Consider the following 23701-nt stretch of genomic DNA (forward strand, 5'->3'; position numbering starts at 1 on the left):
AAATAACTGCCTTATTACCATCTTTGTGGCTATATGTTTTATATCATCTTTTATTGCTTTGAATTTTTTTCTTGAGGGGGAGGGAGGATTTGTGCTATGATGTAAATACTGAACATCTTTATCTTTGCCCTCCTGCGGCATCATATGATGTTTGTTTCACTGAGCACAATTTTCAATATTTTAAGCAATTTTTCAACTGAATTCTCTTTTTGGTTAGCTAGTTATTGTGCTGTCATAACATTTCCTACTATTGGCAACATTATTTAAAAGTCACAGCACAACTCAAAGGAGTGTTCTAACGCACACAAATTATCCCATCTAATAAAAATGGAGTATTACTCAATGGACAAACTTTTTAGAAAAATTGCCATTGCATCAATGTTGAAATATTGTTGTGGCAATTACAAACTGAAACGGCTGATATAATCTGCTTACCATATATGAAACCTGGCAAGAGCATTGTTTGACAGGCTTCAGATGGAATAATCACACTGACAAAATGTACACAAATCCAATCTTAGAAAAGAGGATGCTTAAGTCAACTAACCTGGATTATCGGCAATTAGTTCTCAATTTTGTGAGTTTTTGGATTAGCACAGTAACTAGGCCATGTTCTATCAAATTCTATTTTTTTTTTTTTTTTTTTATAATGAATACCATATACGATGTCTGTTCAAAAGGTTCCAAGACTGATTTTATAAAAATATATTAAACAATCTTACAACTTATTCGATTGGGTCCCTTTCAAAATACTCCCCTTCCCTATGTATACACTTTTCTCAACATCATTTCCACTTCTGGAAACAGTTCTTAAATGCATCTTCATGAATCGCCAAAAGTTGTGTCAAATTTTCCTTTTTGTCTTCAATGGTGTTGAATCGCTTTCCTTTCAGCGTGGATTTAAGTTTAGGAAACAAGAAAGTCAGCAGAGGCCAGTGACATTGCTGAAGGGTTAGAAGGAAAAGTGTGCCTTTTTGCAGATGATACCAAGATTTGTAACAGAGTAGACACCAAAGAGGGAGTGGAAAATATGAAAAAGGATCTGCAAAAGTTAGAGGAATGGTCTAATGCCTGGCAACTAAAATTCAATGCAAAGAAATGCAGAATAATGCATTTGGGGATTAATAATCGGAAGGAACCATATATGCTAGGAGGAGAGAAGCTGATATGCATGGACGGGGAGAGGGACTTTGGGGTGATAGTGTCCGAAGATCTAAAGGCGAAAAAACAGTGTGACAAGGCAGTAGCTGCTGCCAGAAGGATGCTCGGCTGTATAAAGAGAGGCGTAGCCAGTAGAAGGAAGGTGTTGATGCCCCTGTACAGCTCATTGGTAAGGCCCCACTTGGAGTATTGTGTTCAATTTTGGAAACCGTATCTGGCGAAGGACGTAAGAAGACTTGAAGCGGTCCAGAGGAGGGCGACAAAAATGATAGGAGGCTTGTGCCAGAAGACGTATGAGGAGAGACTGGAAGCCCTGAATATGTATACCCTAGAGGAAAGGAGAGACAGGGGAGATATGATTCAGAAGTTCAAGTACTTGAAGGGTATTAACGTAGAACATAATCTTTTCCAGAGAAAGGAAAATGGTAAAACCAGAGGACATAATTTGAGGTTGAGGGGTGGTAGATTCAAAGGCAATGTTAGGAAATTCTACTTTATGGAGAGGGTGGTGGATGCCTGGAATGCGCTCTCGAGAGAGGAGGTGGAGAGTAAAACTGTGACTGAGTTCAAAGAAGCGTGGGATGAACACAGAGGATTTAGAATCAGAAAATAATATTAAAAATTGAACTAAGGCCAGTACTGGGCAGACTTGCACGGTCTGTGTCTGTATATTGCCGTTTGGTGGAGGATGGGCTGGGGAGTGCTTCAATGGCTGGGAGGGTGTAGATGGGCTGGAGTAGGTTTTAATGGAGATTTTGGCAGTAGGAACCCAAGCACAGTACCAGGTAGAGCTTTGGATTCTTGCCCAGAAATAGCTAAGAAGAAAAAATTAAAAAATTTAAATTGAATCAGGTTGGGCAGACTGGATGGACCATTCGGGTTTTTATCTGCCGTCATCTACTATGTTACTATGTTAAGTCAAGAGGGTAAGGTAGCTGGAGAACCATCGACGTGTTTTTTTTTTTTGTGCAAAATTCAGGAATTTTGACACATTCACAGAACACCTTCCACAACTCATGACATGTTCCCCATAAACCACTTCAACATTTCATAAGTTTCTGTAATGGTCTTACCCAATTTAAAACAGAACTTCATACTTTAGTGCTGCTCATTGAGGTTAAAATAAAAACATAAGAATAGCCTTACGGGAGATCCAAGATGGCCGATGGTCCCGGACGCTGAGTAGCACGCCGGAGAAGTCTGATTTGAAAAAATTTTCTTTTTGGAGCGATTACCTACTTGAGATGCCGAAGAGGAGAGGCCGCAGCGCCGCTGGAGCCTCGCGGCGTTCAGCGGTCCCCTCTTTCGGCAATATTGAAGAGCTCCTGCGTCGGATGCAGGATATCCCGGCAGCGTCGGCACCCCCCCCGCTGGAGACGCCTCAGAGAGGCGGAAATGAGGTGATCTCCTTGGGGCTAGAGACTACGCTCAGCCCCAACGCTAGGGCACCTCCCCCACCTCCTCAGGTTACCAGCTCCCCACGAGTGGAGGAGCTCCCGGAAGGAAGCAAGCACCTACCCTCGGAGGCCAGGAAGAACAGAGAGGGGAGCGTGGAGATGGACTCCCTGAGTTTCCAGGTGAGTCCAAGAAGTACAGAGGATTTGGAAACATCAGGGATCATTTCAGCCCAGCAGAAGGATTGCCAGAATCAACTGATAACCGGTGAGACTATTCAAATTCCCAATCTTTCATATGTTATTGAAAAACCCAGAGAAGTAACACTGGACTCAATCTGGGATTTAGTTGCTGACCTAGCCAAGTCTGTTAAGCCCCAGCTTTTGCAGCTGGAAAATAAAATTACTCTTCAAGAAAATGATATAAAAAATATAAAAGTTGAAGTTGATGAATCCAAGAACTCAATTCTGAATATACAACAGGAGTTAAAAGCATCAAAACAGCTTAATGAAGCAATGGTAAAAGATAACACAAGTTTGCGCAGAAAATTGGAAAATTTGGAGAACTTTTCTCGTAATAATAATCTCCGCTTGATTAATTTTCCTAAGATAGCCTCTGTGACACCTAGAGATATGATGAAACGTTATATGGTAGAGATTTTGGGTATTCCAGAGGATACATTACCACCACTTACTCAAGTATATTACTTACCAATGAAAACTACTAAATTACCACTTAAACAACAGGAGGATAATCAACCACTAAATGTTTCAGCAATCTTGGAACTTTCGGACAGAGAGCTAGCATCTCCGGCAACATTGCTTCTTACGGTGGCCCTTGCACCAGATAAAAACTGGTTGCTTAGAATGTACTTTAGGAATAAAATGAAAGAATTTCTTGGACATAAAATATTAATGTTCCCAGATTTGGCACGGGAAACCCAGAGAAGAAGGCGAGAGTTACTTTTGATGAAGCCAGGTGTTATATCTCTTGGAGGGACCTTTTTCCTACGACACCCTTGCAAATGTGTAATACAGTACCATATGAAGAAATATGTATTCTTTGAGCCATTCCAGTTGACAGTTTTTCTGGCAGGAACTCGACTGGATGAAGGGAAATCAAGCGAGGTCCAATTGAATAAATGATATCCTTCCTCAGCTAAGGGACTTTGTTTTCCTAATACTTGATTTGATATTTGTCAGCATCTGTTAATATGTCCGCCTCATCCATCTTGGATCTAATTTAGAGGACTTGAGCTGAATTTAAGCTAAACATTTATTTTTATTTAGTTGATTAGTATGTATTTTACCTATGAGTATTATTTTTCTGCTTTTCTTCAACTTTCTGTACAAGTGGATACTTGATTTATAAAATGTAAAATTTGATAAATATAAAATTAAAAAAAAAAAAGAATAGCTTTACTGGGTCTGACCAATGGTCCATCAAGCCCAGTAGCCCGTTCTCACGGTGGCCCATCGAGGGCTATTACCCCTTCTTTGAGGGGGTAAACAGCCAGTTGGACAAAGGGGAACCCGTGGACATCATTTACCTCGACTTCCAAAAGGCCTTTGACAAGGTCCCCCATGAGCGGCTACTTAGGAAGCTGTGGAGCCATGGGATAGAAAGGGACGTACACAGAGGTGTCAAATACTGGTTGGCAGGCAGAAGGCAGAGGGTTGGAGTGAAGGGTCACTACTCGGGCTGGAGGAGGGTCTCGAGCGGAGTTCCGCAGGGGTCGGTACTCGGACTGCTGCTGTTTAATGTATTTATTAATGACCTGGAAACGGGGACGAAGTGTGAAGTTATAAAATTTGCGGATGACACTAAACTCTGTAGAAGAGTTTGAACTGCGGAAGAGTGTGAGGACCTACAAAGGGACCTGAGCAAACTGGAGGAGTGGGCGAATAAATGGCAGATGAACTTCAATGTAGGGAAATGCAAGGTCATGCATATAAGGAGAAAGAACCCGATGTTCAGCTACCAAATGGGGGGGATTAGTATTAGAGGGAAGAACCTTGAAAGAGATTTGGGTGTATTGGTGGACACAACAATGAAGTCAACGGCACAATGCGCAGCAGCTACAAAGAAGGCAAACAGAATGTTGGGTATTATTAAGAAGGTATTACGACCAGAACGAAAGAAGTCAACCTGCCGTTGTATCGGGCAATGGTACGCCTGCACCTGGAGTACTGTGTTCAGTATTGATCACCGTACCTTAAGAAGGATATGACAATACTTGAGAGGGTCCAGAGGAGAGTGACACGAATGATTAAGGGCATGGAAAACCTTTCATACACTGAAAGATTGGAGAGACTGGGGCTCTTCTCCCTGGAAAAGCGGAGACTCAGAGGAGACATGATAGAGACCTACAAGATCATGAAGGGCATAGAGAGAGTAGAGAGGGACAGATTCTTCAAACTTTCAAAACATAAAAGAACAAGAGGGCATTCGGAAAAGTTGGAAGGGGACAGATTCAAAACGAATGCTAGGAAGTTTTTCTTTACTCAGCGTGTGGTGGACACCTGGAATGCGCTTCTAGAGGGCATTATAGGACAGAGTACGGTACTGGAGTTCAAGAAAGGATTGGACAATTTCCTGCTGGAAAAAGGGATAGAGGGGTATAGATAGAGGGCTACTGCACAGGTCCTGGACCTGTTGGGCCGCCGCGTGAGCGGACTGCTGGGCATGATGGACCTCAGGTCTGACCCAGTGGAGGCATTGCTTATGTTCTTAATACCTGGCTAAAACCCAAGGAGTAGCAACATTCCATGCTACTGATTCAGGGCAAGCAGTGGCTTCCCCCATGTCTTTCTCAATAACAGACTATAGACTTTTTCTCCAGGAACTTGTCCAAACCTTTTTTAAAACCAGCCCTGTAACTTCGAGTGTCCCCTAGTCTTTGTAATTTTTGAAGGAGTGAAAAATCAATCCACTTGTACCCGTTCTACTCCACTCAAGATTTTGTAGTGAAGAGCCCTAACCTCATGAGTCTTTCCTCATACGAGAGGAGTTCCATCCCCTTTATCATCTTGGTTGCTCTTCTTGGAACCTTTTCTAGCACCACTATATCTATCTTGAGATAAGTAGACTAGAATTGAATGCAGTACTCCAGATGAGGTTGCACCATGGAGCGATGCAGTGGCATTATAACATTCTTAGTCTTGTTAACCATCCCTTTTTTAATAATTCTTAACATCCTTTTTGCTTTTTTGACCGCCGCCAAACATTGGGCAGAAAGTTTCATTGTATTGTCTACGATGATACTTTTTTGGGGCACTAATCCCCAAGGTGGACCCTAGCATCTGGTAACTGAAATTCAGATTATTTTTCCCAATGTGCATCACTTTGCATTTGTCCACATTAAATTTCATCTGCCATTTGGACGCCCAGTCTTTCAATTTCCTAAGGTCCACCTTCAATTTTTCACAATCCGCATGCGTTTTAACAACTTTGAACAGTTTAGTGTCATCTGCAAATTTAATCACCTCACTTGTTGTTCCAATTTCCAGATAATTTATAAATAAGTTAAATAGCACTAGTCCCAGTACAGACCCCTGCGGCTCTCCACTGTTTACTCTCTTCCATTGAGAAAAATGACCATTTAATCCTACCCTCTGTTTTCTATCAGATAACCAATTCCTAATCCACAACTGAACTTTGCCACCTATCCCATGACACTTTAATTTTCTCAGGTGCCACTCGTGAGGAACTTTATCAAAAGCTTTCTCAAAATCTAGATACACTATATCAGCCAGCTCACCTTTATCCACATGTTTAGTCACACCTTCAAAGATCATGAAAACACATTTTCACAAAAACTGCTGCAGTTCGAAGACAAAAACAGATATCAACAAACAGAAAAAAGGAGGTTACTCATGAGGTTTCAAGCTACTCAATGCCGTAGGCACACAATTGAAATTGTCCTGGAACTTTTTGAACAGATCTCGTAGAGTTGAAAAGGCGACAGTTGAATAAAACTGTACAAAACAAATAAGAATTAGGTGATTGAATAGTTGGAGGAAAATATACCAGCATGCATGGGGGTCAAATATTTTATGCAGCAAGGCTACTTTATTGAACTAGGGATAAGTCAAGTATCATAAGTGTTTTTGAACAAACTACTGAACCAAGCAGGGAGATTATTCTATAGTTCTTACTGAGTGAGCACAGTTAAGAGACTACTTTTAAAATGCAAGTGCTTTATTGCTTGATTTCATTTTAGGTAGTGCTCTCATCATACAGACCATTATTGGCTGTTTTTTCTTTGAGGTCATGATTGAGAAATTGTTTGCTTTCTTGCTAGCAATATCTTCATGACATTATATTATTTTGGTTTTCCAACTCTGATCCAATATGGTTTGCATTCTATTGAGAAATGCAGTATTGACATATAATGATTTGTTTTAATCCAGGTATTTTATTTTATTTTATTTTTTTTGTTTTCAAACCAGTTTGCTACAGTGCAATAACCATTTTTGCAGTCATCATATATTGGTTGAAAAAATTAATGCCTGGTAACTGTTTGGGTGTCCCCATCACTTTCCCATGCTGGTACTACACAATGCAGATTTTTACTGCACCCTAAGTTAATTGCCGAAAGTATGGTTGCATCCATGCTATCAGCAGTGCACTAAAGGGGGCCCTTTTACTAAACCATGTTTAGGAAATAGCCAGTTTTAACACAGGGCTTTCCTGTGCTACGCCTATTTCTAACATGACAACATTTAAGGCATTTTTCAGTTATTGTGTGTGGATTGTTTTCCAGGTTGCATGCTAATGTTCACGTTAACAAGCATTACCTGAAAAAAAGTTAATGTGTGAGCACTTACCACCTTCTGTATGCTCCCATGTTAACCAGTTAACATGAACTTTTGCGAGTGTGCTTTCTGATTGTTTCCATGCCCATTCTCTACCCAATATGTATGTCCAAAAATGTGTCCAGATTGTGTTGATTTTTAACCTGACGCCTCAGCCCCACCACTCCACCGCAATGTTAAGTTCAAAAAGCGGGAGATTTACTGTGGGAGCCTCATCATTGGCTGTCGGGTTTTTATCATTAATTTATTTATTTTGTATTTTTAATAAGTTTTTAGTGTATTTTTTTAGTATATTTTTCAGTCGTTAGACTTAGACTTAAAGAAGTTTTAAGAAATAAGTATTGTATTTCTGAGTATCATAATTTAAAAGTACTTGATACTTATCTCAGCGTTAAACCCAGGGAGTCAGACCCGACATGTTTCACACGTGAAACATGTCGGGTCTGACTCCCTGGGTTTAACGCTGAGATAAGTATCAAGTACTTTTAAATTATGATACTCAGAAATACAATACTTATTTCTTAAAACTTCTTTAAGTCTAAGTCTAACGACTGAAAAATATACTAAAAAAATACACTAAAAACTTATTAAAAATACAAAATAAATAAATTAATGATAAAAACCCGACAGCCAATGATGAGGCTCCCACAGTAAATCTCCCGCTTTTTGAACTTAACATTGCGGTGGAGTGGTGGGGCTGAGGCGTCAGGTTAAAAATCAACACAATCTGGACACATTTTTGGACATACATATTGATTAACATCGGTCTAGATTATACCAACCTAATTTTTTGTGGCCATAGGTTTAATGAGCATTCTCTACCCAAGGCATGCCTTCTAGAAAAATATTAAAATACCTGATTTGCGAGTTAGCACTTGCTAACAGAAGCTGCCACAAAATGCTTTAGCATGTTTGTCAGTGGCCTGTTTTGACATGCAAACTGTGCATCAGGGCTTAATGCCCTTTAGTAGAAAGGCCACTAAAGGGGCTGCTGTAGCTTAAAAAAAAATCCCTCTGATATAAACTGAAAGAGCCTCCCTTTGGATTCCTGGCTGTTGAGGGGTGCAGGCAGGAATAATTCCCAGATATTCCTACTGCATTGGCATCTAAGTTCAAAGTAGTGTCTAAGGGGGGGACAAGTTCAGGACTAATACCAGGAAGTTCTGCTTCACTCAGAGAGTGGTTGACACCTGGAATGCTCTCCCAGAGGAGATTATTGCGGAATCAACCGTCCTAGGATTCAAAAGCAAACTAGATGCACATCTCCTTACGAGAGGTATAGAAGGATATGGGTGACTAAAAATTACGCCAGGTGTACACCTGACAGGGCCTCCGCGTGTGCGTATCACTGGACTTGATGGACCGAAGGTCTGATCCGGGGATGGCGCTTCATATGTTCTAAAACTACTACTAGGGATCAAGTTACCAAATGAGGCAGCTATGCTGAGAGATTACAGCTAGGGGTCAAAAGTGCCCTTTTGAACTTGGGCACCACCAGGGAATTAGCATCCAGAGATTATTCCTGCCCCCCCCCCCTCCACTAGCTTCCATTGAAAACTAGGTGGAGTTGTCAGGAGGAGGAAGTGAAGGTTCATGGGGGGGGACTGAGGGGCCATTGGGATGTGAGGAATTATTTTTTGCTTCACTGGTTAGCGATACTATGTGCTTAACTGGAAGGTGCTGTCCATGCCTGCAATCTACCCTTTTTGTATCTACTGTTTTTCACACCCCTTTCTACTATATGACTTGTTGCATGCTATTGTGGTCTTGCGATTGTATAATTTGTCAGATTGTGTGCTTACCACATTTTGGTAAAGAGGTGGGCATCTTAGTGCATCTTAGTGTGGTGTTAGGCTGTTGTAGTTTAAACCAAATTAATTTCAGAGCTAAAACTGGTTTATCTGGAAGATATTGTATATTTCTGAACCATTGAAGAAGTAAACTGGAAAAACCATTGTGAATTGAAGTGATTTCAAATGCATTTTTTTCTTTTTACATGAAAATGAAATATTTGATAGTACAATTTAAAATTATTATTTTTTATTAGCTCACAACAGAGTGAAGACCAAGGACTGAACAAACCACCTCATCCAAGGCATAGGGATAGCTGGCAGAGTAATAAAGGAATTTTATCACCTCGAACTCCTAAGCAGCAGCATCGCTTAAGTGTAGATGCTAACCTACAGATTCCTAAAGAGTTAACATCTGCAGGCAAGGCAAATTTACTTAAGAAGGTAACATATTTATTGTGATCTCAAAATAAGTTTTGGTTATATTGTAGTTCCTTTTTTTGAATATTGAAGGCCTTTTCCATTTTATCAAGGAAGTTCAAATTAGAAAAATGTATGATTTTTAACTAAAATCTAGATCCAAGTTGCTAGTTTTCCAAATGTAAAACAGATGTATGTGCTTGTATTAATTTAAGATCTAAAGTGCTTTTTCAGAAGATCTTTAGTAGTTTAGAGTTCTGTTTTTTTCTGATCACATCTTTAATTCAATTAACTCTCCTTTTAAAATCATTTTCAAGATAACCTCACCTCACGTGTCTGAAATGATTTCAGGTGTCTGGTTGTCAACCTAATTTTGTTAAAAAAAAAATTTAAATCAGTCGAGCTTTTCTCAGTCAGTTTAAAGGTTTAAATATATATCTATATAATGTTATCAGTATAAAAAGGGCAAGTAGAATTCACAATCAATAGCAGTTAAGAAAGCAGATCACTAGATATGTTTCTTCTATTTATAATCTGAGTCCTTAAATGATAATTTTATAAATGTTCATTATTTAAAGAGTCTTTCATATTTTTGAATATGTTATTCTTTTATAATTTTTTATAGATAAAATTGAAACACTGTATAAAACATAATCTCCTGATGCAACCCCTGGGATGGGCAAAATGTGCCTATGTCAGTCTTTTAATAAAACCACTTATAAGTGTTCAGAAAGGAATAAGAAGTTAATATATGAAGGGATGCAATAAGAAATATGTATCTTTGCTTTATCATATTTTAATTGTGTAGTATAAATTTTTCTTAAAATCATAGTTAGAAACACTAAATAGACCTGACATAAAACATAATGCTACTTTGGATGGAAAATGCATAGGTGTAGTAGGAAGTGGATAATGTCTGATAAATTGCATTCTTTTTTTTTTGTTTCATTATAGGCAAATGAACGTTTGACATCTGGTGAAATAACACAGGATGAGTTTCTTGTTGTGGCCCATCAGATTCGCCAGCTGTTCCAGTATCAGGAAGAAAAAAACAGATATGCATGGGATAGCCCCACAGAAGAAAGTAAAAGTGGATTAAAGAAGAAGCCTCTTCTGTCAAATGCAGAGTTAACTTACTATGAACATAAAGCTACATTGAAAAGAACACAGGTGCAACATGCTTTTCTAAGATCTGAGCATTCAGATAGTGATGACTTTTTTGATTTTGATAGGGAGAATATTGGGCTGTCTGGAAGAGAAAGTCTGTCTGGAAGAGAAAGTCTGTCTGGAAGAGAAAGTCTGTCTGGAAGAGAAAGTCTGTCTGGAAGAGAAAGTGATCTTGGCAAAAATAAACATAGTGGTAGAACTGATGGAGGTCAGTTTGATAGAAAAGAACCATGGAATGAAAGATCAAGACGACATTCTCCATTGACAGGAAACAGACCCTATGTAGATAATCTTCCACATGCAAATCGTAGAAGACTTGATCAAAGAGACTCTGCTAAAGGGACAAGAACCAATAAAACCTATGATCAAAGAGGACTTTATGAGACTTGGGTAGATAAAAATGATGACTTCAGAAACTCACCCAGACATCCAGGAAGAAGTGCACCAGAGTTTCAGGCAGCTGACCGAGAAGGGGATGGGTTTTGTGACTATGATGATAATGAAGAAAAAGAGACGCTTGGACAAGGTAATGTTTCCTGCTTTTTTAACAATTTAAATTTTTAAAATAGTTTGAAGAATGCAGATAATAAAGTTTTCTGGGTTTTTTTGTTTTGTTTTATTTTAAGGTGCAAGAGAGGAACAAAGACCTCCATTCAATGAACGGTTTGTGCACAAGAGACCACGATATGAAGACACTGACAAGGCTGCATATTTGGAAAGTCCAGGATCTAAGTTTGGATCCCAAGATGGAAACCAGAAATTAGGTGTACTGATTGACGAAGTCAGGCCATTATTGGATGGCCCTCAGAGACAACTTGGTAAAAGAGAAGGGCAGACCAATAAAGCTGTTGAAGGAACTTCTACTCTTAGCTCAACAAGTGATGACCCTGCTGTGCAAACTTGTATGAGGTTTGAGGGAGTACCAGGACAGCCAGTTGGAATGCAGCGTTTTGAAGGGACAGTGGGGCCACAGCGCTTTGAAGGGAAACCAGGACAGCCAGTGGGAGCACAGCGCTTTGAAGGGAAACCAGGACAGCCAGTGGGGCCACAGCGCTTTGAAGGAACACCAGGGCCAAAGCGTTTTGAAGGAGTGCCAGGGCAAATGGTGGGACCACCACGTTTTGAAGGGGCTCCAGTACAGCCAGTGGGGCCACAGCGTTTTGAAGGGGCTCCAGGACAGCCAGTGGGGCCACAGCGTTTTGAAGGGGCTCCAGGACAGCCAATGGGGCCACAGCGTTTTGAAGGGGCTCCAGGACAGCCAGGGGGGGTGCAGCGCTTCGAAGGGGGACCAAGCCAACCAGGGGGACCACAGCGCTTTGAAGGAGCACTGGCACAGTCAGCGGGGCCGCAGTGCTTTGAAGGGGCATCAGGCCAGTCTGCGGGGCCGCAGCGCTTTGAAGGGGTGCCGGGTCAGTCAGGGGGGCCGCAGCGCTTTGAAGGGGTGCCGGGGGTGCCGCAGCGCTTTGAAGGTGCCCCAGGCCAACCAGTAGGGCCACAGCGCTTTGAAGGGGCTCCGGGCCAGGCAATGGGGCTTCAGCGCTTTGAAGGGGCCCTGGGCCAACCAGTGGGGCCTCAGCGCTTTGAAGGGCCGCCGGGACAACCAGTGGGACCACAACGCTTTGGAGGGCTGCCAGGACATCCAGTGGGGCCGCAGCGTTTTGAGGGTCCGCCAGGCCAGCCAGTGCGCTTTGAGGGTCCGCCGGGCCAGCCAGTGCGCTTTGAGGGTCCGCCGGGCCAGCCAGTGCGCTTTGAGGGTCCGCCGGGCCAGCCAGTGCGCTTTGAGGGTCCGCCGGGCCAGCCAGTGCGCTTTGAGGGGCCACCGGGACAGCCAGTGCGCTTTGAGGGGCCGCCGGGACAGCCAATGGGCCCACAGCGTTTTGAGGGGCCCCTGGGACAACCAGTGGGTGTGCAGCGCTTTGAAGGGGGCCCAGTACAGCCAGTGGGTGTGCAGCGCTTTGAAGGGGGCCCAGTACAGCCAGTGGGGCCACATCGCTTTGAAGGAGCACCAGTTCAGCCATTAGGGCCTCAGCGCTTTGAGGGTGCTCCAGGGCAGCCAGTGGGACTACAAAGGTTTGAAGGTATGCCAGGGTTGCCAGTTGCACCTCAGAGGTTTGAGGGGCCTCCTGGTCAGCCTGTTGGTCCATTAAGGTTTGAAGGACCCCTTGGCCCAAGATTTGAAATTCACCAAGGTCTTCGATTTGAAAGTGGACCTGGCACGCAAACAGTTCAAAGGTTTGAGGGCCCTGTGGGCCAGACTGGTCCACGATTTGAAAGCACTCATGTTAACAGATTTGATGCTCAACCTGCTCAGTCATCTCACTTGCCAAGGTTTGATGGATTGCATGGACAACCCTGCCAAAGATTCGATAGACCACTTGGCCAGCAGACTCCTCCAAGATTTGATGGGTCAGTGATTCAGCCAGTTCAACCAAGGTTTGATACACTTGTTCCACAACGATTTGATGCTCCATCACACCAGCAAACCAATAGATTTGATATTTCTGTTGGGCTTCAAGGCCCACGATTTGAAACTGTAGTTGTGCATCCTGCCACAAGACTTGATACACCACCATATGGTCAGACCGGTCCATATAGTGAACCACCAAATAATATCTTTAATGGACCCTCTCAAAGTATGCAGTTTCAAGGATCAAACTTCAATGGGCCACCTGTCTCTGGAGTTCAGAATTTTCATAATACACTCAACAGACCATCTGGACATTATTTTGATGACAAGAATCTTCATGGTCCTCCATTTGGAAACTTCAGTAGTCTGCCAGCTTCTGTGCCAGTTGGAAATGTTCAACCCCCTCAGCAGGTAGGAAACCTTTTTCTCGTTATACTTGTAAGTGAAACCCTTTAAAATAGCAATGCCTCAATTGATCTCATTACTGCCAGGATTTGTTTTCTCTTAGAGGATCTCATTAGTGGTTCTTGGCTTAGTAGAGAGTAAAAAGCTCTCACATTTTTTTTGCTATTGTTTATTAAACTTGATATACTGCCTTAGTTGCAATATACAGTCAAACCTCGGTTTGCGAGTGTTTTGCAAGACGAGCAAAACACTCAGCAAACTTTTGACTGGCAAACCGAGTGTTGACTTGATTTGCGAGCCCCCCCCCCGTTAACTGGCATCGCTCCCCCCGCTCGCAAAGGCCCCCTCGCTCCAACCGCCCCCCCCCCCCCCCCGCGCGAACTGGCCCCCACGCCCGAACAACTTAAACTTACCCCCCCCCCCCTCGGTCTAGCGCAGGCACAGATTGTGTGCCTAGAAGATCTTCCGGCTTCTGCTTCTGCTTGCCTGCCTTGAGCATGCATCTGCGCATGCTCAAGGACTTCTAATTCTCCCTCTCGCCGAGGATTCTAAATGTAATAAATTCCATAACAGTGGAGCAATTGCAAAAAATGTGGTATTTCTAGTTCTTTCTCATTTTGCTTTGTCGCTACTATGAAAGGGGTATATGAAAATCAATAAACCATAATTCATATGTCTAATGAGCTTGGGTTGGGCTCCATGGGAAGGCTGCTTGCAGATAAATGTGTAGGTGGCTTTTGATCTTGGTATGGTTTAACTTACACTGCAGTTTAGTTTCTTCTTTGTAATTTTACCTATTGTTAAATGTTTTGCCTGAAACAGAAATATTCTGGGTTGCTAATATTAGACACAGCAATTCATTTTGAGACTTTAAGATTAATAGGAGTTTTAAATTATATACGGATTGTCAGAGAATATAAAGCACTGGGCTAGATGGACCACTGGTCTGACCCAGTATATGATGATCTTAAGGTGGCCAAACAGGTTGAAAAGGTGATGGCAAAAGCTAGAAGGATGCTAGATTGCATAGGGAGAGGTATGGCCAGTAGGAAAAAGGAGGTATTGATGGTCCTGTATAAGATTTTGGTGAGACCTCATTTAAAATATTGTGTACCATTCTGGAGGCCGCACCTTCAAAAAGATATAAAAGGGAGGTAGTCGGTCTAAAGGACGGCTACTAAAATGGTGCGTGGTCTTTGTCATAAGGCGTATGGAGACAGACTTAAAATCTCAATCTGTATACTTTGGAAGAAAGGCAGGAGAGGGGAGATAAAATAGAGACGTTTAAATACCTACGTAATATAAATGTGCATGAGTTTGAGTCTCTTTCATTTGAAAGGAAGCTCTGCAATGAAAGGGCATAGGATGAAGTTAAGAGGTGATAGGCTCCGGAGTAATATGAGGAAATACTTTTTTATGGAAAGGGTGGTAGATGCGTGGAACAGTCTCCCAGAAGAGGTGGTGGAGACAGAGACTGTGTCTGAATTCAAGAGGGCCTGGGATAGGCACGTGGGATCTCTCAGAAAGAGAAAGAGTTAATAGTTACTGTGGATGGGCAGACTAGATGGGCCATTGGGCCTTTATCTGCCATCATGTTTCTAAGATTTCAGTGTATTGTCTACAATGATACCTAGATCTTTTTCTTGGGTGCTGACTCTTAAAGTGGACCCTAGCATCTGGTAACTATGATTTGGATTATTCTTCCCAATGTGCATCGCTTTGCATTTGTCAACATTAAATTTCATCTGCCATTTGGATGCCAAATCTTCCAATTTCCTAAGGTCTGCCTACAATTTTTCACAATCCGCATGCGCTTAAACAATTTTGAACAGGTTAGTGTCATCTGCACATTTAATCACCTCACTCATCCCAATTTCCAGCTCATTTATAAATAGCAAGAACATGACAAAAAAATTAGACACATTACCTGCATTTATTCAAAACATTAAAGTTTACATTACATTACATTACATTACATTAGTGATTTATATTCCGCTTGTGCCTTGCGGTTCTAAGCGGATTACAATTTATAAGACTGGACATTTCCAGTAGCGGTGCAGTACATAAATTCAAGAATGTGTCAAGATACAATTGTTAATCTGGGTTTTTCGGAAGAACTTGAAAGCTAATAGTAGATTATGATAAGTAGTTGTGATGAGTAGATATAGTAAAGTCAGGATTCTGGTAGGTTGTTGTGATGAATAGAATTAATAAGAGTCAGGGTTCTGATGTATTGCTATGGTGGTGATGGTGGTGGTCATGGGAGTATTTTCTATTGTTGTTGAGGGGTTATGATGATGGAAAGTGTTTTTTGAAGAGATGAGTTTTGATTTCTTTTCGGAATATTTTGATGTCTGTTGAATTTATCAGTAGGTTGTTGATGGTGGGATCAATCTTTGCTGCTTGTGTCGCTAAAAGGCTGTCGTATATTTTCTTTCGTCTTGTTCCGTTGAGAGGGGGGTGAATGAATAGGCTCCGAGTTCTCCTTAATCTATGAGATAGGTTACGGTGTAGTCTGTTATTTAGGTATATGGGTGCTGTTCCGTGTGTTACTTTGTATAGTAGACAGTAGAATTTGAACTGGGATCTTGCTTTTATTGGTAGCCAGTGTGAGTCTAGGTATGCGTTGGTGATGTGGTCATATTTGCCAAGGGAGTAGATGAGTCTGAGGGCCGTGTTCTGAACCGACTGCAGTTGTCTTAACATATAGTTTGGGCAAGACAAGTAGAGGCTGTTGCAATAATCTAACATACTTAGTACCAGGGATTGTACCAATAACTTGTATTGATCTTTGTTGAAGTATTTTCTTATTTTTCTCAGATTACGCATAGTGAAGAATGCTCTTTGGATGATTTTGTGGATATGAGTCTGCATTGTGCAGTTTCTGTCAAGTTGTATTCCCAGGATTTTGAGTGTGTTTTGCATTGGGTACTTGATTGTATTTAATTCTAGTTCAGTGAAAGATGGTTTTTTTTCCTTCTCTAGAAGGAGGAATTTGGTTTTTTCCGTGTTCAGTTTTAGTTTATGACTTGACATCCATTTTTCTACCGTTTCCATTATTATTTTCAAATGGTTTGTGGGTAAGGGGTCTTGACTGTTAAATGGGAGGATGATAGTTATGTCATCCGCGTAGCTGAATGATACTGTGTTTAGGGCGTCTAGGGTTATGCCGAGGGATGCTATGAAGAGGTTGAATAATATTGGTGATAATGGTGATCCTTGTGGTACTCCGCATGGGTTTGACCATGGGTCGGATATGTGCTCCTTTGACTTGACTCTGTATGTTCGAGTTTTTAGGAAGCTTTGGAACCAGTTGTGAACGTTACCTGAGATCCCTATTGCGTCTAATATCTGGAGTAGTATGTGGTGGTCAACTAGGTCAAATGCCGCTGAGAGATCAAGTTGAATGAGAAGCAGTTTGTTACCTATGCTGAGGTGTTGTCGGACAGTGTCTAATAGTGATACCAGTAGAGTTTCTGTGCTATGGTTAGATCTGAATCCTGATTGTGAGGGGTGTAGTATGTGATGGTCTTCAAGGTAGTTGGAGAGGTGTTGTGCGACAAGGCCTTCTGTTAGTTTGATGTATAATGGGATTGAAGCGATTGGTCTGTAGTTTGCAGGATTGTCTGTAGGACCTTTGGGATCTTTCAGGATAGGTGTAATTATGATTTCTCCTAATTCCGGTGGGAAATGGCCTTCACTTAGTGTAGTTTGGAGCCATAATGTGAGGCTAGCTTTGAATTTGGTGGAAGCTGTAGCTAATAAGTATGAGGGGCAATTATTCAAGTCACATGAGGATTTGCTGTATTTTTTGTAAAGTCTATTCAAGTCTGACCATTGTATCTTTGGGAAATTTGTCCAGGTCCTGTCTGCTGGGATTGCTTCGTCTTTTGTGTGATTGATTTGTATTTCTTCTATGTTGGTTCTTGAATTGTTGAATGTGGATCTGGTTGTGAGGATTTTGAGTTTGAAATAGTCCGCTAATTGAGTGGCTGTGGGAGTTTGGTTTCCTTGGGTGGCGAGATATGGTTTAGTATCTGTGAGGTTTTTTATGATGTCAAAAAGTTTTCTTGTGTCTGGTTTTTCGGTGCCGATTAGTTTAGAGTAGAAGTTTTTCCGTTTTTCCTTCAATTTGGTATTGTATTGTTTTATTTGGATTTTCCATTCTTCTTTGGTATGATTGTGTTTCTGTTTTTTCCATGTTCTTTCTAATTGTCTGCATTTCCTTTTTAGGTGTAAGAGTTCGTCGTCAAACCATTTGTTAGATGGTCTGTCTATTTTGTTTTTATTTTTTATTGGAGCTAGTTCGTTTAGTGTAGATTCACTTAGGGTCCGCCAGCTGTTTATGAATTCTTTGGGGTTGTTGGGTTCGATTTTGGGTTCGACAGTGTTCCAGAATGTGTTAGGTTCGATTTTCGGTCTGATCATGATGTGTGATTTCTTTGGGATGGGTTTGTTGTTGTTTTGAGCCCAATTGATAGTGAATGAGTATTTGAAGTGGTCTGACCAGAGGGTGGGGTGCCATAACCCGTTTGAGATGTGAATATTTTGTGTGTTTTGGTTTGGAGATGAATAAGCTGCTATATCTAGTTGATGACCTTTTTCGTGAGTGGGTTCTGGGTTGAGAATTTGGTAAGATAGTGAGTTGAGGTATGACAGTATATCTGTTGCTTGTTTGGATGATTGATCTTCTAAATGGAGGTTTAAGTCTCCTAGAATCAAGTTATGTGTGGAGGAGAGAGAATTCTGGAAGATGAATTCTTCGATTTCTTGTTTTGCTGAGTTCCATTTTCCTGGTGTAATGTAGCAGAGAAGACAGTTCATGTTTCCAATGAGTGATTTGTCTGATATTTGGCAGGCTAATAGATCTAGGTAAGGGGTGGAGTGCTTGCTTAGGACGTCTATGTTGAAATTGTTTTTTGTTATGATTGCTATACCTCCTCCTCTCCTGTTTTCTCGACATACTAGTTCTAGTTTATATCCTTTGGGGCAGAATTCTGTGATGCTTGGATCTGAATCGGAGGTGAGCCATGTTTCCGTTAAAAAGAGGCAGCTTAGATTGTCTTTGATCAGCCAGTCTTTGATTAATTCTGCTTTTGGGTTGATGGATCTAATGTTCATGTATGCGCAAGATATTGCGGAGATTTTTGTGTTGGGGTTATAGGTTGTGTTTGTGATAGTTCTTAGTGAAGTTTGGTGTTTTTGTGTGCTTGAGTTAGGCGTTGTTGGGGGTCTTTTTCCTCCGATAGTGGAGTTGCTGGCTTGGTTGGATATTGGACATGGAATTAGCGTTCTAGTGGTATGCAGTTTTCTGGTTTGTAGAACAGGTCTGTGTGTTGTTGTTAGGATAGGGATGGTATGAGTTTGATATCCGGTAGTTTTCCATTTTGCTATAAATGTGGCAATTAGTATGAGGATAAGGATGAGGTTGGGTGTACGCATTGCCATTTTTTTTTTTTTTTTTTATTGTTTGTGAGGACTGCGGTTTAGTAAGCTATGATGTATAGGTTGAGATTAAAGTTCTGGCTGCTTCCAGTTCAAGGTGGTATATGCTGGTGGTATCTGCTGGGTCCGCCGCTGGTCGGGGAGAGGGGCGGAGCAGGGCTCCCACGCGACCTCTCCTCTGATCCTGCTGGTGCTGGAGGGGGCCCGAAAGTGGTCTTGCGCCGTTGGCGCTGGTAGTGTGTCCTGGGTCCGCCGCTGGTCGGGGAGAGGGGCGGAGCAGGGCTCCCACGCGACCTCTCCTCTGATCCTGTTGGTGCTGGAAGGGGCCCGAAAGTGATCTTGCGCCGTTGGCGCTGGTAATGTGTGCTGGGTCCGCCGCTGGTCGGGGAGAGGGGCGGAGCAGGGCTCCCACGCGACCTCTCCTCTGATCCTGCTGGTGCTGGAGGGGGCCCGAAAGTAGTCTTGCGCCGTTGGCGCTGATAGTGTGTCCTGGGTCCGCCGCTGGTCGGGGAGAGGGGCGGAGCAGGGCTCCCACGCGACCTCTCCTCTGATCCTGCTGGTGCTGGAGGGGGCCCGAAAGTGGTCTTGCGCCGTTGGCGCTGATAGTGTGTCCTGGGTCCGCCGCTGGTCGGGGAGAGGGGCGGAGCAGGGCTCCCACGCGACCTCTCCTCTGATCCTGCTGGTGCTGGAGGGGGCCCGAAAGTGGTCTTGCGCCGTTGGCGCTGGTAGTGTGTCCTCAGTATTTTTTTTTTTTTGTGATAGTATACAAACAAGCAAAAAAAATCCGAAATGGCTTACGGTAATAAAGCGATGCATTTGCATTTCAAATACAGATAGTAAGGACCAATAACAGTATACAGCATACAGTATACAGCATTTAATAAAAAGTGTAGCCATTAAAAATTCAGTCTAAAGCCTGCCAAAAACCCCTAGAATTTGTATATATAAAGTCTAAATTGACTGCTTTAAAGCATAATAGGCTTGGTTCCTTTTTGAATACTTGAGCTCTTTATAGAGCTTGGAAGAAGACAGATTCCTACGGTGATCCCTCTTTGCCTTTAGAGTTTTGTATGTTTTTGTTTGTTTTGGGTTTTTTGGTTGGATGGGGGAGATCAGTAGGGGAACTGAATAAGTCATTGGTTTACAAAAAAACAAACAAACTCCACAATGAAAACAGAAGAGATGCCACATGGAACAACAAAGGTAATGTGATGTAGTACGAAGCACTAGGCAGACAAGTGGGATATACAAACAAACTCTTTATTGTGCCAGTGCCGACAGGGGGGTTAATGTGAGTTTTGAAGGAATAATAGGACCACATTTCTTGACTCTATACTCAATCTCTCTGCATTTTACATTTAACCTAATAAAGGTAAATTTAAAAGAAGCCTACCAAAAATGAACACTTAATTTTTTTTCTAAATATGAAAAAACTAGCCTCACATTTCAACTTCTCCAAAAGAGAATGCCATAGGGATGGGGAAGCCACAGCTAAAGAACAGATTTCACTGAGCAGATCCTACCATATTGGGGTAACACATAGGTTTTCAAAACTGTACCAGCATATAAATCATACATTCCTTGTCTATACCAGATCAGTCCAGAACAAATGGGTTTTGTCCATCCACCAGCAGAAGGAGACAGAAACAAAATAGTTCTGTGAATTGCCCCTTCAAGGAATAGTGCAGCCTTAGAATATTCAATATGTTCTCTGTCTGAGTGTCAGTGGAGGAGGGTTATTATCTGAAGGATTATGCTCCTTTTAAATAGAAAATAAAACATTATTTTTTTGGAACTGGGTAATACTCAGTGGTACCAAGCCTCTCCCAGCTCCTCCTATGTTTGGTGGTTTGAGAAAGAGCAAGAGGCTAAAGGCCTAGGGCTTCTTTTACAAAGCTGTGCTAGAAATTCCTGTGTGGCAAATCTGATGAAACACATAGGAATTGAATGGACCTCATTGCATTTGCCACATGGGAATCAATAGTGTGGCTTTATAAAAGGAGTCTGATTTTTTTGTGTGAAACCTTGGAGGCAGTGCTTTGAGTTTACTTCAGGTAAGTTCTTTCTACCTTTGGACTTGTGTTTTCCTTGGCATGGTAAGTTCTGTTACCCTTTTTTCTGTGCCTCGTTGAGTGAAGTATCTTTGCACCCATTGACTCCACTGGTCATGAGTTGTGTACCTTCCTAGCTTCTTCCTTATAGTCTTCTGGCTGTTATTAATTGTGTTAGCACTTTCTCTTTACTGCTGTTTTTAATCTTCAGCCATTTTTGCTCTCTTGTGACAGTATTTTCTTCCTGGTGGCGGCATGAAAGAGGATGGCTTTTGCTATCTTGCAAACCATTTTCTCATAACTGCTCCTTACTTGTAATATAATAACATAGAAAAGACAGCAGATAAGGACCTGCCTATTAGTTATATGCCTTATAAATTCATGATTAAAATAAATTCTTTTCTTTGATATTTCTGGGCCATAGACCATAAAGTCCACCCAGTTACTGACTTAGGTTCCAGCTACTGAAGTTGCCATTGATGCTCACTTTAGCCTTTCCAGCCACCTCATCGTGTACAGGATACATACCATAAAGTCTGCCCAGAATTGTCCTCATGTCCCAAGTTACTGGAGTTCCCATCAATGCCCTTTCTAACCCATTCTATTCTGAATTGCCATATACAGGACATAGTCTGTATAGGTCTGCCCAGTACCAGCCTCAGTTCTGCCTGCTGAAAATTTGTGGCACTCTGGGTCCATTCCCCTGGTTTTTGCTCGCTGGAGCAGTCTGTTTAGGTGCTAATAGCATTCCTCCAGGGCGAACACTGGGCCGGCTGTGTTTAGTTCCCCCCCCCCCCTCCTAGTTTTCATGAGGTCCGGAGATGGTTTGGTCTGTGGAGGTCTGATTGGCAGCCTGAAGTTCCCGGCGAAGTGGTTAAGTGACGGGAAGCAGAGGGCCTCTCCTAGAACAGCTACACCTGAGCAGAACTGAAGCAGGCATCAGCAGCAGCACCATTTCCCTAGCACATGATCTGTGAGTAAAGCTGTTGACAGTCTGTGAGAAAAATTGGGGTGGGGGATGTATTTTCAAAACTATTTCTACAGCTAGGATCTTGGTCCTGCTCCCCCTAAATCCTATTTTCCTATTTTTTGAAGTTTTTGGTCAGCCCTGAGGTGATTTTACTCTCTTTTTAATGCAAAAATCCATCTGCAGCAGCGATCTTGGATTTTCCCAAATTTTTTCCCCCCTATGTTTTCAAACTTATCCAAAACACCTCATTTTGCTTCCAAAGTCCCAGGGATGAAGTCATCTGATACCCCTATATCATGCCTTGTTTGTGAAGGATGCACACTTGAAGAGCGCCCTTGCGCCACCTGCTACATTAAATGAAGTGGGGAGGCGGGACCTTTGAAGTTATCTCCCACATGGCCTCCAGGGCAAAGGGCATGGCTATTGAGCCTGTTTGGGGAGCGAAAAGTCCCCCATGAGCTCCGGAACAGTGACATGGTGTGCTGAATTGGCGCAGAGGCCCTACAGTTCAAGAAGAGATGTCTCCTCCCTTCTAAAGGGGAAGGAGAGTTACCCACTAAGGCATTTAACCCAGAGTTCATTAATATGCCATGGCAGGCTTATGCCTTTCAGGTCAGCTGACGAGTGACCTTCTGCACACTCTTCTTGAGATCTCAGAGTACTTCTTCCATAAGAGCGGAGCTTCTTCCTGACTCAGATTGCTAGTCAGACAGAGATTCAGGGGATGACCATTCAGTTTTGATCCCCTTATTGTCACAAAGTGAGGCCTCCCTGAAGGGAGATTTAGCCTCCTATGTAGAGGATCAGAATGAGGTCCCGACCATAAGAACATAAGAATTGCCGCTGCTGGGTCAGACCAATAGTCCATCGTGCCCAGCAGTCCGCTCACACGGTGACCCCCAAGTCAAAGACCAATGCTCTAAATGAGTCCAGCCTCACCTGCGTACGTTCCAGTTTAGCAGGAACTTGTCCAACTTTGTCTTGAATCCCTGGAGGGTGTTTTTCCCTATAACAGACTCTGGAAGAGCGTTCCAGTTTTCTACCACTCTCTGGGTGAAGAAGAATGTTTTTACAGAATCTATCCCCTTTCAACTTTAGAGAGTGCCCTCTCATTCTCCCTACCTTGGAGAGGGTGAACAATCTGTCTTTATCTGCAAGTCTATTCCCTTCAGAATTTTGAATGTTTCAATCATGTCCCCTCTCAGTCTCCTCTTTTCAAGGGAGAAGAGGCCCAGTTTCTCCAATCTCTCACTGTACGGCAACTCCTCCGACCCCTTAACCATTTTAGTCGCTCTTCTCTGGACCCTTTCGAGTAATACCTTATCCTTCTTCATGTATGGCAACCAGTGCTGGATGCAGTACTCCAGGTGAGGGTGCACCATGGCCCGATACAGTGGCATGATAACCTTCTCCGATCTGTTCGTGATCACCTTCTTTATCATTCCTAACATTCTTTTCGCCACCGCACATTGCGCAGATGGCTTCATCGACTTGTCGATCAGAACTCCCAAGTCTCTTTTCTGGGAGGTCTCTCCATGTACCATCCCAGACATCCTGTATTCGTGCATGAGATTTTTGTTACCGACATGCATCACTTTACACTTATCCACGTTGAACCTCATTTGCCATGTCGATGCCCATTTCTTGAGCTTGATTATGTCATGTTGCAGATC

General features: G+C 42.4%; 1 protein-coding gene across 2 annotated transcripts in view; it reads left to right on the top strand.

Moving 5' to 3' along the window:
- Positions 1 to 23701, top strand: part of PCF11 (PCF11 cleavage and polyadenylation factor subunit) — an 81118-nt gene that overhangs the window by 22937 nt on the left and 34480 nt on the right. The window contains exons 6-9 of one of the 2 annotated variants that reach the window (XM_033947860.1): positions 9421 to 9607; positions 10538 to 11276; positions 11377 to 12444; positions 12475 to 13568. In XM_033947860.1, the coding sequence (XP_033803751.1) occupies positions 9421 to 9607; positions 10538 to 11276; positions 11377 to 12444; positions 12475 to 13568 (3088 nt within the window). Of the gene's footprint in view, positions 1 to 9420; positions 9608 to 10537; positions 11277 to 11376; positions 13569 to 23701 lie in introns of both variants that reach the window. The other variant, XM_033947859.1, reaches the window with a different exon arrangement.

The sequence above is a fragment of the Geotrypetes seraphini genome, chromosome 6 (genome assembly GCF_902459505.1).
Source record: "Geotrypetes seraphini chromosome 6, aGeoSer1.1, whole genome shotgun sequence".
NCBI lineage: Eukaryota > Metazoa > Chordata > Amphibia > Gymnophiona > Dermophiidae > Geotrypetes > Geotrypetes seraphini.